The sequence below is a fragment of the Globicephala melas genome, chromosome 17 (assembly GCF_963455315.2).
Source record: "Globicephala melas chromosome 17, mGloMel1.2, whole genome shotgun sequence".
Classification (NCBI taxonomy): Eukaryota; Metazoa; Chordata; class Mammalia; order Artiodactyla; family Delphinidae; genus Globicephala; species Globicephala melas.
Window position 1 is genome coordinate 16985549 of NC_083330.1, and position 13560 is coordinate 16999108.

Genomic DNA, 13560 nt, shown 5'->3' on the forward strand with positions numbered 1-13560 from the left:
CTTAAAGGTAAGTTTGAAAGTTCAAAATAAGTATTCACTTATTGTTGTAAAGCTGAATGCTATAGTCAATTTCAGGCCCTGAATAAAATTCATTCCCATAATAATATACTCTTCCTAGAGCGATAATTCGGAAAATTTGGTCCCCAGACAAGCAGCCTCAGTATCACTGACCTGCGAACTTATCACTTGCTAATTCAAGGATCCCAGTCCAGATCTACAGAACAAAAACTCTGGGGGTGGAGGCCGGCAATTCGTGTTTTTAATAAGCCTAGGGGCTTATTCTGATGCCCCTTAAGGTTGGAGAAGCACGGATCTAAGTCTGTTGGAAGAGTTTTGGTTCGTGATCGCACAGTAACTGTTAAGTGAATACCAGGATCTAAAGTGTTACGCTCAAAAAATAGTGACAAGTTTTAATCACCTATCTCATTTTTGAAGCACACTGAGGGTAAAATGTTTTTCCATTTTAACTAACCGTATTGGTGTTCTAATCAGTGTTGCATTTTAGCACGAGAATAAAGCAGTCGCTCGCTCCCCGACCTCCTATTCTCTCTCCGCATCCAGCCAGAACTTGTCTAGTTTACCAACAAAACTGCACCCCTGGGTGGCGGGGAATTCAACATCCAGAGGCGGGAGCAGATTTCGGCCAATCAGAAGCCAGGTTCGAGCCGCTCGCCCATCCCGGTGGTGTGTGATTGGTGGTTTCCCGCGGGCGGAAGAGACCCTCCGAGGCTCCGCCCCGCGCGGCGCGAGCCAATCGTCGCTCCGCGCAGGAAAAGACAGAAGCAGTGCGAGAGATGTAATATGGCGGAGAGCGCCGCCTCAGCGGCTCCGAGCCCGCGAGGGCTTGCGGATGGGGAGGATGCAGGTCCCCTGGAGGAGCGGATGGCGGAAACGGCGAGAGATGATCAGGGGCAGTTTGAGTGCCAGGAACCGCTCGAGTGCCAGATGCACTTGGGGGCCCCTGAGGAGGAGGAGGACGCGGGCCTGGTGGCTGAGGCCGAGGCGGTAGCTGCCGGCTGGATGCTCGATTTCCTCTGCCTGTCTCTTTGCCGGGCCTTCCGTGACGGCCGGTCGGACGACTTCCACCGCACCCGCGACAGCGCCGAGGGTGAGTGCGGGGCGCGCCCGGGCCGGGGGCGGGGACCGCGGCGGGCTGCCGAGGCCAGGTTTGCGGCGCTGTCCCCCAGGGGGTCGGGGATCGGGCTGCTGCGGCGCCCGAGCGGAGGGCCCCCAGCTCAGAGTTGATCGTTGGTTCCAATCCCGCATCCGCCTCCTCTCAGCTCCTCAGTTTTGCTCAGATTCATTAGAGTTGAAAGAGGGTTAAGTGGGTTAAAATGAACAAAACTGCACTGAATCCAGTGTCCAGTTCCCTTTGTCGCCTGTGGCGCTTGTGTTTCTTGCTTTTTCCGGCAGAGATACTCCTGTAAAGGCATTTATTTAACAAGTCACTGTGACCTAGGCATCAGTGTTTTCTGTTACTTCGGGAGCTATCTAAACCTGGTTTAGCCCGCTGGCTCCGTATAGGCTTCAGAATAAAAGTAACTGACAATGAAATCTACCGCCTACACAAGACAGCCTGTAAGCGATGGACAGAGACCTTGACGCCTAGAGAAGGCTAGCTGGCTTTTTGAATGATAACCGAAAGATGCTCTGGTATTTATATGAGTTGGCCGTCAACTTATTGCAGCCGAACGCAACCCCAAGATACTATTTAGTAGGAAATCAAATACCTCAGAAAACCGTATTGGTACATTTCAGCTTCACGGTTATCCCGTGAGTTAGGCAAGTAATCTCAGTTTATAGAGGAGTGTACTAGTTAAAACAACCTAAAGCATTGATAGGTTAAAGGGTTGTTCCAGACGCATGTCTTATCTTCCAATTCAAGAAACTTTCCTCCGTGTCACAGATAACACTAGAGCCATGGTTAATTAACACTAATTAGGAAGTTAAATCCTGGAATGAAGCCAGTTCATTTAATAATTCGAATTATTATAAAGGCCTCTTTGGGGAGGAGGCTAAAATTATCTATGTGTTAATGAATTTGAATTGGAAATATCAGTATGAGCTCCTGTTTATAACATATAGAAATATCAATGCATATTATACATATATAGACACAGGTTAGGATATACTCATATATTTCCTTGTTCTGTCAGATGAAAGGGTGTAGAAGCAATGTAACCCTAGCAGCAAGGGGTACACTTAGCACTCAAGTCTTGGTTTCCAATACCATTCTCCAGAGAAATGGCCTGATTCTGGGACTGGGACAGGAAATATACAAGTTGAGCCTGGAGCATCTTGTAACAGAAAGTAAGAAAGTGCTAAAAACAAAGCAAAACAAAACCCCCAAAGAAACAAAAAGAAAAATCCCACAATTATGGGAGTAGTACAAAAGGACACGGGAGCCAACCGCAAGGGCTCCCAATGGCCAAAGCTGAAATAACTCGAGCAAGAAAATACAGTTGACCCTTAAACAACACAGGTGTGAACTGCACCTGTCCACTTACAAGCCAATTGTTTTCTCAGTAGTAAATAAGACAGTACTACGCAATCTGTGGTTGGTTAAACTGGGAATACAGAGAGCTGACACTGGGATTTTCAACTGCTCAGAGGGTCAGCACCCCTAACCCTGGCATTGTTCAAAGGTCAACTGTAGTGTTGGATTATAACCCAACATACAAAATAAATATCCATAAAGTTCATACTGATGTAAATAAATGGTGGAATAAATATACAAATGGAAGAAGAGACAAATCTCCGACGCAGAAGAATTCCAGGTAATTCGTGTAGCTACTCTGTCCTCAAGGAGGTGGAGCGTAACTCCCCACTCCTTAAGTGTGGGCTGCGAAGAGCACAGGATACAAAGGGGGAGAAAGTAGAGAAAGCTGACGGACACTGGCCCACCTAGGTAGTCAAGGTCAGCATCAGCAGTGATAGCTAGTAGCATGTACGCTTGATACAGTGTGATGAAAATGGAACTTTACCTCTGTGACCCTCCTCCCCAAACCCCATAACTCTAGTCTAATCATGAGAAGAATATCAGACAAATCCCAATAGAGAGGTACATTGTACAAAATACCTCAAAATTGTCAAGGTCATCAAAACCAGGGAACGTCTGAGAAACTGTTATAGCCAAGAGATGCCCAAAGAGACATGATGACTAAATGTTATGTGGTGCCCTGGTTGGGATCTTGCAGCAGAAAAAGGACATTAAGTAAACACTAAGGAAATCTGAATAAAGCATGGACTTTAGTTACTAATGTATCACTATTGGTTAATTAATGTAACATGGAATACTAATTAATGCAAGATGCTAATAACAGGGTAAACTGGGTGGAGGGTATATGGGACCTCTTTACTATCTTTCTTCACTACATGATGTATATTTAAAACCATTGTAAAAAATAAAGTTTATTTAAAAAAAAAAAGGACCTTGTAAGGTTCTAGCCCAAGACCCAAGGAATAATCTAGGTCATCTCCATTATTTGAAGGTTAAAGGCACAGAAACCCAGAAAGAGTAAACTTTTTCAGGTTGTATTGCTAAAACAGATATGCAAACTGTGAACATAATATTGTCTCGGTATTCCATTTTTGACTAAAATGACTCCCTTTTATCTCTTATAGAATTTCATTTACTACGCTTTTCAAGACTGTAAACATATACAACTCTGATGCTTCCTAGAAAATTCTTAGTTCTTTCATTCCAACTCAGAATTATTCTCCCACCTCACTTATCTCAGATAATGCCTTTTCCAGACTGATATTCCTAACCTATCTCCACCGTGGGAAGCAGTGTAGAATTGTAATTAAGAGCGTGGGCTCCATAGTAAATTGTCTGAGTTTGATTCCGGGCTCTGCTGGTTTATAGCCATAAGACTTGAAGCAACGGCTTGGTACCACCAGTTCCCGTGGTACTACAATTTCCTCATCTGTAAAATGGTAGTAATAACGGCATCTACCTCAAAGGGCTGTTGAGAGAAGCAGATGAACTGATATGTATAAAGCAAGGTTTCCCAGCCTCAGCCTGTTGACATTTTGCACCACATGATTCTTTATTCTGTGTATGCTTGAGGGTAGAGGGGGAATGAGGTGGAGGTTCTCCCGTGCATTGTAGGATCCTTGACCTCAGCCACTAGGTGCCAGTAGCACCCCTCCCACTCGTGACAATCAAAAATAGCTCCAGGGGCTTCTCTGGTGGCGCAGTGGTTGGGAGTCCGCCTGCCGATGCAGGGGACACGGGTTCGTGCCCCGGTCCGGGAAGACCCCACATGCCGCGGAGCGGCTGGGCCCGTGAGCCATGGCCGCTGAGCCTGCGCGTCCGGAGCCTGTGCTCTGCAACGGGAGAGGCCACAACGGTGAGAGGCCCGCGTACCGCCAAAAAAAGAAAAACGTCTCCAGACATTGCCAAATGCCTCCTAGGGGACAAAATCACCCCTAGTTGAGAACCACTGCTCAGTGCTTAGAGTAGTGCCTGGTATTATAGTTAAGTGCTTAAATATAGTTGTTACTGTTGCTGGTCATTAGATCCTCCCTAATGTAGTGTTTGGTTACAGGTGTGGAAAAAGCAGATAGCCAGGTTCAACCAGGGTAGGTTTTCATTGTTTTTGTTTTGTTTTATGCCTAACAGGTACAAAGAGCAGAAGGGCAGTGGTGTGTAGGGTATCTGTAGTTATTGCATACGTAGACTAAATATGGAGGGAAGTGAAGACAGAAAGGATATGACTTTCTTCCCTAAAATAGATTAGGTCTTCCTTCTGTTTTGCTCCTATACCATACTTACCCTTTATGACACATTAAAATTTTAATTAGTCTCTTGCATAATTTTTTGTTTAATTCCTGCCTTCTCAGACTAAAACCTTCTGAGGAGCAGGGACTGGCTATCTTATTATTCAGACATCAGTCCCTACCACTGGCCAGCAGTAGATGTTCAGCCCATGTTGAATAAGTTGTGTTTAAATTTTATATAAATTTTGTGCTCTTTTTGAATCCTATTTAATTATATTATGACTATATTTGGTCCAGATAATCTCTGGTGTAGCATAAGGTTATGGCATATTAAAATTGAGGAAATAAATACAAATAAATGTATTTATTTGTTTCATCTGCTTAGCAGCTGCAGGACTGTTTTTTGGTTTGCTGGTTCATTTAATCTTTGTCTTTTATTGCTACATGGTAAATTCAGTGAAAACCAGGATTATGGTTTACTCAGTGTTGTATATACTTACTACCTAGCATAACATCTGGGTGGGTGTTCAAATATTGGGGAGATTAACATTAATAAATGTTTTTAAAATAAAGCTTCGTAAACTGAACAGACTCTTGCTTAACTGAAACCTTGACAGAAATAATATATTTCCTATAATATTAGGCATTTTAAGGTATAAAGGAAGATTCCAGGTAATGATTTGACACATTTTACAGTTTGGATCTAAATCTCCCTTTTCATTTAGTTTAGACTGCTACCTGTGAAAGTACGTAGTTTTCAAGATTTATTATTCTACCTGTGAAACATCAGTTTTATTTTGAAGGCAGAGTCTTCATTGTTATTCTTTTTTGTTCTGATTTCCTAAAAATTGTCTATAAATAAAGCATACACTCGAAATTTATGGTAATCTTTGGGTGATATTTGTAACTTATTTCTCCGCAAACCACGCAGAGGCACTGATGGGTCAAGTTTGGAGTTCTGTTTTAATGTTTTAATAAGATTCACTTTCTTCACTTTCAGCTATTATTCATGGATTGTCCAGTCTAACAGCTTATCAACTGAGAACTATATACATATGTCAATTTTTGACAAGAATTGCAGCTGGAAAAACCCTTGGTAAATATGTTTTTATCTTATATTGGACATATTTCAATCTATGTCTAAAGGGGAGACAATGAGAAGAAACAGATGGGAGTAGTCCTTTGTTTTTGAGAGTTTGCTCACGTGTATTTGGCATGTACATCTATACACAGACATATTTAAAGCTAGTAAAGGAAATATAATCCCTATCTTCTTAGAGTGATGGTTCTCAAATTTTAGCTTGCTTCCGAATTATTAGAGAACTTGTTAAGGAACAGAATGGTGAGTCCCCTTCTCCATTGTGAGTTTCTGATTCAGTAGGGTGAGTGAGGGGCCCTGGAGTTTACATTTCTATTAAGTTCCCAGGTGATTCTGATGTTGCTGTTGGGGGACCATGCTCCGTGTACTCTGTCTTTTTTTTTTTGTGGTACGTGGGCCTCTCACTGTTGTGGCCTCTCCCGTTGCGGAGCACAGGCTCCAGACGTGCAGGCTCAGCGGGCATGGCTCACGGGCCCAGCCGCTCCACGGCATGTGGGATCTTCCCGGACCAGGGCACGAACCCGTGTCCCCTGCATCGGCAGGCGGACTCTCAACCACTGCGCCACCAGGGAAGCCCATGTGTACTCTGTCTTAAAGACGTCACTAAATGGGGCTATGGTAACTTTGTGGTGACTCCTATTACTATCATGCATACTCTTTTTCTAACTGGCAACAATGATATTTGAAACCTCTTATTTGAGCTTGATTTTAGCACTTAATAAGGGAATATGATTTTATAACTATAATTCTCTCTCTCCCTTGTCCTCATAGTTTATTTATTTTTATTTTTTAAGGCATGGATCATTCTTTTTTTTTTTCTTTTTAATTTTATTTATTTATTTATTTATGTCTGTGTTGGGTCTTCATTTCTGTGCCAGGGCTTTCTCTAGTTGCAGCAAGTGGGGGCCACTCTTCATCGCGGTACGTGGGCCTCTCACTCTCGTGTTCTCTCTTGTTGTGGAGCACAGGCTCCAGACGTACAGGCTCGGTAATTGTGGCTCACGGGCCTAGTTGCTCCGCGGCATGTGGGATCTTCCCAGACGGGGGCTCGAACCCGTGTCCCCTGCATTGGCAGGCAGATTCTCGACCACTGCGCCACCAGGGAAGCCCCTTATAGTTTATTTTAGGTTGTAATGGCCAGGCCGGTTTCAGTTTATCAGTAATGGCTAATATTTACAGCATGGTTATTTAAAGGACCTTTTTTTTTTTTTTTTTACATCTTTATTGGAGTATAATTGCTTTACAATGGTGTGTTACTTTCTGCTTTATAACAAAGTGAATCAGTTGTACATATACCTATGTTCCCATATCTCTTCCCTCTTGCGTCTCCCTCCCTCCCACCCTCCCTATCCCACCCCTCTAGGTGGTCACAAAGCACCGAGCTGATCTCCCTGTGCTATATGGCTGCTTCCCAATAGCTAGCTGTTTTACATTTGGTAGTGTATATATGTCCATGCCACTCTTACTTTGTCACAGCTTACCCTTCCCCCTCCCCATATCCTCAAGTCCATTCTCTAGTAGGTCTGTGTCTTTATTCCTGTCTTACCCCTAGGTTCTTCATGACATTTTTTTTTCTTAAATTCCATATATATGTGTTAGCATACGGTATTTGTCTTTCTGTTTCTGACTTACTTCACTCTGTGACAGACTCTAGGTCTATCCACCTCATTACAAATAGCTCAATTTCGTCTCTTTTTATGGCTGAGTAATATTCCATTGTATATATGTGCCACATCTTCTTTATCCATTCATCCGATGATGGACACTTTGGTTGTTTCCATCTCTGGGCTATTGTAAATAGAGCTGCAATGAACATTTTGGTACATGACTCTTTTTGAATTATGGTTTTCTCAGGGTATATGCCCAGTAGTGGGATTGCCGGGTCATATGGTAGTTCTATTTGTAGTTTTTAAGGAACCTCCATACTGTTCTCCATAGTGGCTGTATCAGTTCACATTCCCACCAGCAGTGCAAGAGTGTTCCCTTTTCTCCACACCCTCTCCAGCATTTATTGTTTCTAGATTTTTTGCTGATGGCCATTCTAACTGGTGTGAGATGATATCTCATTGTAGTTTGGATTTGCATTTCTCTAATGATTAATGATGTTGAGCATTCTTTCATGTGTTTGTTGGCAGTCTGTATATCTTCTTTGGAGAAATGTCTGTTTAGGTCTTCTGCCCATTTTTGGATTGGGTTGTTTGTTTTTTTGTTATTGAGCTGCATGAGTTGCTTACAAATTTTGGAGATTAATCCTTTGTCAGTTGTTTCATTTGCAAATATTTTCTCCCATTCTGAGGGTTGTCTTTTGGTCTTGTTTATGGTTTCCTTTGCTGTGTAAAAGCTTTGAAGTTTCATTAGGTCCCATTTGTTTATTTTTGTTTTTATTTCCATTTCTCTAGGAGGTGGGTCAAAAAGGATCTTGCTGTGATTTATGTCATAGAGTGTTCTGCCTATGTTTTCCTCTAAGAGTTTGATAGTTTCTGGCTTTACATTTAGGTCTTTAATCCATTTTGAGCTTATTTTTGTGTATGGTGTTAGGGAGTGATCTAATCTCATACTTTTACATGTACCTGTCCAGTTTTCCCAGCACCACTTATTGAAGAGGCTGTCCTTTCTCCACTGTACATTCCTGCCTCCTTTATCAAAGATAAGGTGACCTTATGTATGTGGGTTTATCTCTGGTCTTTCTATCCTGTTCCATTCATCTGTCTTTCTGTTTTTGTGCCAGTACCATACTGCCTTGATTACTGTAGCTTTGTAGTATAGTCTGAAGTCAGGGAGCCTGATTCCTCCAGCTCCGTTTTTCTTTCTCAAGATTGCTTTGGCTATTCGGGGTCTTTTGTGTTTCCATACAAATTGTGAAATTTTTGTTCTAGTTCTGTGAAAAATGCCAGTGGTAGTTTGATAGGGATTGCATTGAATCTGTAGATTGCTTTGGGTAGTAGAGTCATTTTCACAATATTGATTCTTCCAATCCAAGAACATGGTATATCTCTCCATCTATTTGTATCATCTTTAATTTCTTTCATCAGTGTCTTATAATTTTCTGCATACAGGTCTTTTGTCTCCTTAGGTAGGTTTATTCCTAGATATTTTATTCTTTTTGCTGCAGTGGTAAATGGGAGTGTTTTCTTGATTTCACTTTCAGATTTTTCATCATTAGTGTATAGGAATGCCAGAGATTTCTGTGCATTAATTTTGTATCCTGCTACTTTACCAAATTCATTGATGAGCTCAGTAGTTTTCTGGTAGCACCTTTAGGATTCTCTATGTATAGTATCATGTCATCTGCAAACAGTGACAGCTTTACTTCTTCTTTTCCGATTTGGATTCCTTTTATTTCCTTTTCTTCTCTGATTGCTGTAGTTAAAACTTCCAAAACTATGTTGAATAAGAGTGGTGAGAGTGGGCAACCTTGTCTTGTTCCTGATCTTAGTGGAAATGCTTTCAGTTTTTCACCATTGAGGACGATGTTGGCTGTGGGTTTGTCATATATGGTCTTTATTATGTTGAGGAAAGTTCCCTCTATGCCTGCTTTCTGCAGGGTTTTTATCATAAATGGTGTTGAATTTTGTCTAAAGCTTTCTCTGCATCTGTTGAGATGATCGTATGGTTTTTCTCCTTCAATTTGTTAATATGGTGTATCATGTTGATTGATTTGCGTATATTGAAGAATCCTTGCATTCCTGGAATAAACCCCACTTGATCATGGTGTGTGATGATCCTTTTAATGTGCTGTTGGATTCTGTTTGCTAGTATTTTGTTGAGGATTTTTGCATCTATGTTCATCAGTGATATTGGCCTGTAGTTTTCTTTCTTTGTGATGTCCTTGTCTGGTTTTGGTATCAGGGTGATGGTGGCCTCGTAGAATGAGTTTGGGAGTGTTCCTCCCCCTGCTATATTTTGGAAGTGTTTGAGAAGGATAGGTGTTAGCTCTTCTCTAAATGTTTGATAGAATTCGCCTGTGAAGCCATCTGGTCTTGGGCTTTTGTTTGTTGGAAGATTTTTAATCACAGTTTCAATTTCAGTGCTTGTGATTGGTCTGTTCATATTTTCTATTTCTTCCTGATTCAGTATTGGCAGGTTGTGCATTTCTAAGAATTTGTCCATTTCTTCCAGGTTGTAAAGGACCTTTTGATGCAAATAATTCCATATTTATATTGGGTTTTACAATTTACAAAATGCTTTCCTGGCAGTCTCCAGTGGTGGGCCGTAATCGCACGGAACTGTTCACTTATAAACAGACTGGGTGGCAGGAAATCCCACCCTATTAGGACCGCTCTGGGAGCCCACACTCATCCAGCTGTGGCCCATGTGGTGTGCTGTGTTGTGGGGGTGAGTTGGACCCGGACAGTCAGTGGATTAGGGCTAGAGACAAAGCAGACGTGCGGAAGACGGTAGGTAGGTAGGCTGGCTGGGCTGGTGGCAGAGGAAGAAAACGGGCCGATGTAGACCATAAGCTAACATGGTTCACAGAGCCGTCTGGTAAATTAAATGTGACAGAATGTTCTAGAAGTGCCTGGCTGGGCTTCACATATAGCAGTTGTTCATTATATTCTTATTTTCCCTTCCAACAACTTTTTCTCTTAAAACAAGGGTGCAAAAAAAATCCCTGTTTTGTGTGTGACCCCATGGTTTAATCTTGAAATTCACCAGGGTGCATCTTAGATATAATAGGCTGGGGTCAGTGATCAAGAATCACTATATTTCAAGAGAGGCAGCATTTAAAACTTAGTTTTAGTTTATGTATTGGATTTTCAACTACACGGGACCCTGAATTTCAAATGGAGATGTTTGTGTGTAATTTGCTAAGTAGTTACCAGCCACTGTGAGTCTTTGATAAGAATAAGCTGATAAATTCTGTTTTAAGAAAGTTTAACAGTAGTACAAATATTATCTCATTAAATATTCACATAGTATTTATTTACAGCATTTTTTGTTTGTTTTGTTTTGTTTGCGGTATGCGGGCCTCTCATTGCTGTGGCCTCTCCCGTTGCGGAGCACAGGCTCCGGATGCGCAGGCTCAGTGGCCATGGCTCACGGGCCCAGCTGCTCTGCGGCACGTGGGATCTTCCCGGACTGGGGCACGAACCCGTGTCCCCTGCATCGGCAGGCGGACTCTCAACCACTGCGCCACCAGGGAAGCCCATATTTACAGCATTTTATAGGTGAGAAAGCTGAGGCTTAAAAAGGCAAAATAACTTTTTCAACACCACACAGGTAGTAGTACATGATAGAGTCTGGAATAAACTCCAAAGTTTTAAAAACCACTATACAATATTGCAACAGATGGTATATGGTGATGAGAAAGAGGAAGGAGTAAAACGGTGACTCCTTACGTTTTTTTTAAATAAATTTATTTATTTATTTTGGCTGCGTTGGGTCTTCGTTGCTGTGCGCGGGCTTTCTCCAGTTGTGGCGAGCGGGGGCTACTCTTCGTTGTGGCGTGTAGGCTTCTCATTGCGGGGCTCGGGCTCTAGGCGCGTGGGCTTCAGTAGTGTGGCACGCAGGCTCAGTAGTTGTGGCGCGTGGGCTCAGTAGTTGTGGCTTGCAGGCTCTAGAGCACAGGCTCAGTAGTTGTGGTGCACAGGCTTAGTTGCTCCGCGGCACGTGGGATCTTCCCAGACCAGGGCTCGAACCCGTGTCCCCTGCGTTGGCAGGCGGATTCTTAACCACTGCGCCACCAGGGAAGTCACTCCTTAGGTTTTTAAGCTTTGGTGATTGGAATAATGTTGGTAGAGAGATAAGTTCTTGATTGATCCTGTTTCAAATATCTACAAAATATATAACAAGGATTTAAAGTAGTATATGCGAAAATCAAATTTCACAATAAACTAATTTCATGCTCTATCTCAATGAAGTTTGTTATACTGCAGTTAGACTTACAAACCATTTAAGAATTCTGTTACTGTGACACCTTATAAAATATAATTTATTTCAGGTTTTAAAATCAGTATTTTAGTAGAGAAAATCTTCAGATGTTTTGTGGACTCATATATAGCCTTTTCTGTTTTTTATTTTTTTTTAAGTTGATTTTAATGAGGAAATTAACTTGAAAAATCTTCCCTAAACTGGTATATACGAGAGCAGTGCCTGGCACATAGTATACACTCAGTCAATGTTTAAAGAAATGAGTTTATAAAAAAATTAACAAAGTCAAGTTCTTCATGGCTTTCTAAGTTACTTATTTTTATTTTGGTTTTAAAAGATGCACAGTTTGAAAGTGATGAACAAATTACACCCTTGGAATCAGCCCTGATGATTTGGGCATCAATTGAAAAGGAACATGACAAGCTTCATGAAGAAATACAGAATTTAATTAAAATTCAGGTATGAGTGTTACTTTGTGTTTATTATTATTATTTTGCTAGAAAATAAAAACAACATCTAAAGAAACTAAGAGCCAACTAATAGAAGTTGGATGGTAAACCTGTAGTAAAATATAATATAATCATTCTCTTTAGAAATTTGACCTATGATTTATTGTCTTGACATGAGGACTAACAGCTGGGACTTAATGTTTTCTACCTAAGTGCATATGCCCCCACGTTGGAAAATATGCCAAATCTATTTAAAGATTACTAAACAACTTTCAAAAACCAGTGGTTTATGCTCTCCCATTTAAAGATTACCTTTTATTTTTATTTTTTTTAAATATTTTTTTTGCCCACACCACATGGCATGCGGGATCTTAGTTCCCTGACCAGGGATTGAACCCACTCCCCCTGCAGTGGACACGCAGAGTCTTAACCACTGGACCACTAGAGAAGTCCCTAAAGATTATCAAATAATAAGAAATGAATGGGTTTTTGTGATTAAGAGAATGTAAAATTTTAACTATGTAGAGAAAATTTTAGTAGGAGTAGCCTATTAAAGAGTGAAAAACCAAAGAAAGTCATTCAAAAACCAAAGAAAGTCATAATAGCAGGGAAAATGTTTCGTTTACAGGCAAAGTATGTACTCAGGAATTTCATAGTTAAATAAACTTTTTCTAGTTTTTAAAAAAATTTTCATGGTTGGGTAGGAGAAAATCCAGGTGGTGTCCCACCTTCTCAGGAATTAATTATTGACGGTGTGGTGACTGTCAATTAGAATTAAGACCTGAGGAGAATCGGCAGAAAAATGACTGCTGCTTTTAAGAATTTCAACCCAGGGCAAAGGGATTTGTCATGTTGTCCCAATCTTTTGGAGTTCTAGGGGAAGCAGGCCTTTGCTAAATATACCAGTAAAGTTGAACGGGTTACATAAAATACATAGCAAACGTGTAATAATATACTGTTTACTGTTTGCCAGATACTGTTCTAAGCACTTTTATATATAACTCTTTAATCCTCACAACTGCCCTGTGAAATAGGTACTATTATTTTCACCATTTTACATTGGTGTAAAGAAACGGAGGCGCCAAGAGGTTAAATAGCTTTCCCAAGTTTACAAACCTACCCAGATGGTAATGGTGGTCCTATATCTTACCACATATAGTAGCAAAAAAGGCCAGTTTATAAAATGATTATTCAAAAGCATCTGGCTTCCTGAGTTTCTATTAGAGATTTTCCTGGGGTCCTAAGTAGCAACTTTTATATATCCTAATCATCACAAACACCATCCATCTACCCCTTCTCTCTCTTCCCTTTTGCTCAAAATGACTATTTCGGTGGGTCCTCAATATATATAATGTAGCTCCTGATTTATTTATTAATTCCTGCCTTTAATATCATTTATCAAATCAAAATTATTAA

General features: G+C 41.1%; 1 protein-coding gene across 6 annotated transcripts in view; it reads left to right on the plus strand.

Moving 5' to 3' along the window:
• Window positions 1-764: 764 nt before the first annotated feature.
• TERF1 (telomeric repeat binding factor 1) overlaps window positions 765-13560 on the plus strand; it is a 38576-nt gene continuing 25780 nt past the window's right edge. For 2 of the 6 annotated variants that reach the window (XM_070043971.1, XM_070043972.1), the window contains exons 1-4: window positions 765-1108; window positions 5726-5821; window positions 10831-10992; window positions 12033-12154. In XM_070043971.1, coding sequence (XP_069900072.1) covers window positions 802-1108; window positions 5726-5821; window positions 10831-10992; window positions 12033-12154 — 687 coding nt within the window. In that variant the 5' untranslated portion in view covers window positions 765-801. The remainder of the gene's footprint in view (window positions 1109-5725; window positions 5822-10830; window positions 10993-12032; window positions 12155-13560) is intronic. The other 4 variants (XM_030859570.3, XM_030859571.3, XM_030859572.3 and 1 more) reach the window with 2 other exon arrangements.